Source organism: Myotis lucifugus, unplaced genomic scaffold (genome assembly GCF_000147115.1).
Source record: "Myotis lucifugus unplaced genomic scaffold, Myoluc2.0 scaffold_389, whole genome shotgun sequence".
NCBI lineage: Eukaryota > Metazoa > Chordata > Mammalia > Chiroptera > Vespertilionidae > Myotis > Myotis lucifugus.
In genome coordinates this window covers 23,242-28,473 of record NW_005871437.1, presented here as the reverse complement: position 1 = coordinate 28,473, position 5,232 = coordinate 23,242, and the positions used below count along the sequence as shown (strand labels likewise).

The 5,232-nt window shown below is 44.6% G+C and overlaps 1 protein-coding gene across 3 annotated transcripts in view; it reads left to right on the top strand.

Moving 5' to 3' along the window:
- The window catches only part of DHDDS (dehydrodolichyl diphosphate synthase subunit), a 31,220-nt gene that overhangs the window by 17,785 nt on the left and 8,203 nt on the right, over nucleotides 1-5,232 (top strand). For all 3 annotated transcript variants that reach the window (XM_006101956.3, XM_014467352.2, XM_023743440.1), the window contains exons 7-8: nucleotides 2,565-2,679; nucleotides 4,920-5,027. In XM_006101956.3, coding sequence (XP_006102018.1) covers nucleotides 2,565-2,679; nucleotides 4,920-5,027 — 223 coding nt within the window. The remainder of the gene's footprint in view (nucleotides 1-2,564; nucleotides 2,680-4,919; nucleotides 5,028-5,232) is intronic.

Here is a 5,232-nt window from a genome sequence, read left to right as displayed (position 1 = left end):
CACATATATATATTTATTGGGGTGACATTGGTTAATATGATCATATAGGTTTCAGGTGTGGGTTTCTATGTTACAGATCTGTATATTGCACTGTGTGGCCACCACCAAAAGTCAAATCTTCTCCCGTCACCGTATATTAGGATCACTTCACCCCTCACCCCTTCTCTCTGACAACCACTACACTGCTGTTTGTGTCCACAAGTTTCAGTTTTATATCCCACATATGAGTGAAATCAGATGGTTCTTAGCTTTTTCCGACTGACCTATTTCACTTAGCATAATATTTTCAAGGTCCATCCATGTTATTGCAAATGGCAGTATTTCATCCTTTCTTATGGCTGAGTAGTATCCATTGTGTGTATGTACCACATCTTCTTTATCCAGTCCTCTATCACAGGATACTTAGGTTGTTTCCATGTCTTGGCTACTTTGAATAATGCTGCAGTGAACATAGGGATGCATATATCTTTGAAAATACATGTTTTCAAGTTTTTCAGGTGTATACCCAGGAGAGGGGTTGCTGGGTGGTATGGTAACTCTGTTCTTTTTTGAGGAATCACCAGACTGTTTTCCATAGTGATTGTACTAGTCTACATTCCCACCAGCAGTTAATGAGGGTCCCCTTTTCTGCACAACCTCTACAACACTTGTTATTACTTGTCATATTAACCAATGTAACCCCAATAAATTTTTTAAAAAGAACATTAAAAAAACAAAACAGCCCAGCCAGCATGGCTCAGTGGTTGAGTGTCGACCTATGAACTAGGAGGTCACAGTTCGTTCGATTCTAGATCAGGGCACATGCCGGGGTTGTGGGCTCAATCCCCAGTGTGGGGCATGTAGGAAGCAACTGATCAACAATGCTCTCATCTAACAGGTGTGAGGTGGTATCTCATTCTAATTTTGATTTGCCTTTCTCTACTTGGTTGAACATCTTTTCATATATCTATTGGCTGTTCGTATGTCTTCTTGGGAGAGGTGTCTGTTCAGGTCGTCTGTCCATTTTTTTTAACGTTTTTTTTTTTTATTTCAGAAAGAAAGGGAGAGGGCTAGAGAGATAGAAACATCAATGATGAGAATCATTGACTGGCTGCCTCCTGCATGCCCCCTAATGGGGATCGAGCCGGCAACCCAGGCATGTGCCCTTGGCCGGAATCGAACCTGGGACCCTTTAGTCCACAGGCCGACACCCTATCCACTGAGCCAAGCCAAACCGGCTAGGGCACATCTGCCCATTTTTTGATTGGGTTGTTTGTTTCTTTGTTTGGTGTTGAGTTTTATGAGTTCTTAATATATTTTGGAAATTAAACCTTTGTCAGAGCTACTGTTTGTAAATATCATCTCCCATTTGGTTGGCTGCCTCTTTGTTATGTGTATTTTAAAAAACAAGATGTTTTGCCCTGCCACTGTGGCTTAGCAGTTGAGCGTCAACCCAGGAACCAAGAGGTTGCCATTTCAATTCCCAGTTAGGACACATGCCCAGGTTGTGGGCTCAGTCCCTGGTGGGGGGCGAGCAGGAAGCAGCCAATCAATGATTCTTTCTCATCATTGATGTTTCTCTCCCTCTCTCTTCCTCTCTGAAATCAATAAAAATATCCTATATAATAAAAGCCTAGGTGGCGTCGCGCAACGTCGTCACAAGATGGTCACCACAAGATGGCTAGCAGGGGAGGGCAGTTGTGGACAATCTGGCCTGCAGGGCAGGGCAGTTGGGAGTGATCAGGCCGGCAGGGGAGGGCAGTTGGGGGCAATCGGGCTGGCAGGGGAGTAGTTAGGCGTCAATCAGGCCAGCAGGGGAGCGGTTAGGGGGCCATCAGGCCAGCAGGCAGAAGTGGTTAGGGGCAATCAGGCAGGTGAGCCGACTGCCGGTTTAGGCTCAATCCCTGTGGGTCCAGATTGGAGAGGGTGCAGGCCGGGCTGAGGGATACCTCCCCCCCCTCCTGTGCACGAATTTCGTGCACCGGGCCTCTAGTATTTTAAATAAATAAAAAACAACAAGATTTTTAAAAAATGCAAGTACTTACTACACTTTGTCAATTATCACTATTCTACTGGATCACAAATGAAGTATTTCTAAAATATGTTTTTCTTGATTTTTAGAGAGCGGGGAAGGGAGAGGGATAGAGATATAGAGACATCAATGAGAGAGAAATATCATCTATCAACTGCCTCCTGCATACCCCCTACTGGGGATCGAGCCCACAGCTCGGACATGCGCTCTGACTGGGAATTGAACGGGCAACCTCCTGGTTCCTAGGTCGACGCTCAACCGCTGGGCCACACTGGCCAGGCAAAAACAAGATGCTTTAAGTGAAGACAGCACATTCTAGTGGGTGCATTTGGTTTAGGTCTTTGGCTAAATGACTTTGGGCAAACTAATCATCTTCTTTGAGCCTCAGGTTCCTTAATTAATTTATTGAGCATGTTTTGAGGGCCTCTGTGTACTAGGTAGTATTGACTAATATATTTGACGGTATTCTGTAATCTGGGAAGCCTTATGTCACCATGAGAAAAATCCAAAAAGAGATGTGTGCTTACCTTTGTCTCTTCTCCACTCACTTTAGCGATGTCTCTGAGTCTCTGCTTGATAAGTGCCTCTATACCAACCACTCTCCCAATCCCGACATCTTGATACGGACCTCTGGGGAAGTGAGGCTCAGCGACTTCCTGCTCTGGCAGGTAGGTAGTTTCTAACCACCGTTCTGTTCGTGTGAGCTGAAAACTGCATTGCACCCACAGAATGGATTCGAGGGGCTCATCCCCACTTCCGGCCATGCAGGCACAGAGAGCCTTGTGGGGGAGGAGACCTAAAATCTGGAGAAATGTCAGTGTTTGCTATCCCTTTCTTATCTATCCCTGGCTATGAGAACCTGTGTGGTTCTTACTCTCTAACGTTCCTAGAGGACAAAAATCAAGGCTAGTCAGCTGTGATGAAAACTTCACTGTGCCCATGTTCAAGGAATTGGACTTCTGACTTTTGTTCCTGAGTATAATCTTCTGCCCTGGTAACCTACCAGCTACCCCAGCTCCTCTGGGATAGAACCTTGCTTTGTAGTTACTTGTCTGTCTCCTTCAGAATAAAGGGCTGCATCTATTCGAGCACAGTCCACAAGGGATATAAGCTAAATGCAAACTCTTTCTTAGGGGCCACTGTCTCTCAGCCCAGTTCCCCCAGTGTAGGTAGTTCCCCAAAAGCTCAGAGTCAAATAAGTTTGTCTTTGCTCAAAAGTCTCTATCATCTGTTACCTTGGCCCCTGGGTACACATCACAGGGAAAGTCTTTGTTTAAGGAGAGGTTGGAGGGAGAGTCTCAGCTTGGAAGCAATTCACATGATAAAATTCTAGAAATTCTAATGGACCATAGTCTTAAAAGTGAAATAACAAGATTTAGCTACTGAAGATACTTTCAGTGTTTGGCTATGTTGAATGACGTATAATGTGCCGCTTATGGTTCTGTGGCCTACTCTGCTGGTCAGATCATGTCTGGAAAGTTTATTTCTAGACACAGTTTGAAGAGACTTCTTGGTAAACTTAGAGGTCTTACCAGAAGAGGCCAACCTGGATGGCAAGGAATCTGGAACTCACATCTTATAAAGAATGAGTGAAGGATAGTGGTCTGGAAAAGGGAAGCATGGTGACAGTTTTTCCCTTGGGGAAAAGAAATATTGAGTTCCTGCTTTGTGCTGGGAATGTTACAGTGACCAAGTCAGAAATAATCCCTACTGTCCTAAAATGTATAGTTTGTTGGCAAAGACAAAGTGAACAAGTCATTACAACCTTGGCAACAGATAATAGGCCGCTCTAACTTGGCCTTCAGATATTTGAAAGAATGTCACTTTGAAGAAGAAACAAACTTGTTCCAGAGAAAAGATCTGAGACCATGGTAGAAGTTCCAGGGAAGGTGGCATTGGGTTAGCATCACAAGCTATCCGACAACTAAAGTTATCCCCCTGAGGCACTGAATTCCTGGGTACCCTAACGGTCCCCCGCAGGTGCTGTCAAGAATGTTCCAAAGGGACTCTCACATCAGTGGAGGTTATTAAAGTTCATCCAGCTCTGTGCTCTGACTGCTTTCTGTACATTCACTTGTTTAATTTTCATAGTACTTTAAAAACCAGATATTTTATTACCCAGTTTTACAGTTGAAAAAACTGAGGCCCAGAGAGGTTAAGTAACTTGCCTCAAGTCAAAAGAGAAGGTAAATGGGAGAGCCAGGTAGTCTGGCCCCAGAGCTCATGCTCTTAACCACTGTGCCACATTCTGCTTCTTAAAAATAACAATGGCAGCCCTAGCTGGTTTGGTTCAGTGGATAGCATGTCGGCCTGCGGACTAAAGGGTTCAATTCCAGTCAAGGGCTCAGTTGCAGGCTTGATCCCCAGCCCTGGTTGGGGCGCGTGCAGGATGCAACCAATGCCTCTCTCACATAGACATTTCTCTCTCTCCCCCCTCCCACTCTCTCTAAAAATCAATGGAAAAATATCCTTGGGTGAGGATTAACAAACAAACAAATAAATAAATAAATATTTTTTTTTTTAAATATATTTTATTGATTTTTTACAGAGAGGAAGGGAGAGAGATAGAGAGTTAGAAACATCGATGAGAGAGAAACAAAATAACATAATCCAGATGTTATTCCATAGTCCTAAATTTGGCTCCTAGAAACATCCTGGTGAAAATGTTGGTCTAGTATTTTAGTTCAGTCTTGCTACAGGCAGGTGATCTAACTGCCTCAGATGACTCCTCCCCCTATTAGTGAGTGAAGCAGGGCTGGTGGCAGCAGCTGCAGCTCAGGATGCCTGTGCGATCTCATCTCTGGGTTTCTGGGTTCTGCTCAGCCTCCTCCTCCTTTGGAACCTTGCCCAGGGATATGTCCAGCAACATGTTACTAAACTAAATTATCTTCCTCCTCCCTTTTTCCAGACCTCCCACTCCTGCCTGGTGTTCCAGCCTGTTCTGTGGCCAGAATACATGTTTTGGAACCTCTGTGAAGCCATCCTGCAGTTCCAGATGAACCATAGCATGCTTCAGGTTAGTTCCAGGTGAACCATAGCATTCATCAGGTATGGTTCTAGAGCTGTGGTTCTCAACCTTGGCTGCACATTAGAATCACCTGGGAATCTTTTTAAAATCCTGATTTCTGGGCCTCATCCTCCGGAAATTCTGTTTCTTTGTTACTAATGTTGTGGCCCCGTCTGATAACACAGAAGCGGAATTTCCGGAGGATGAAGCCCAG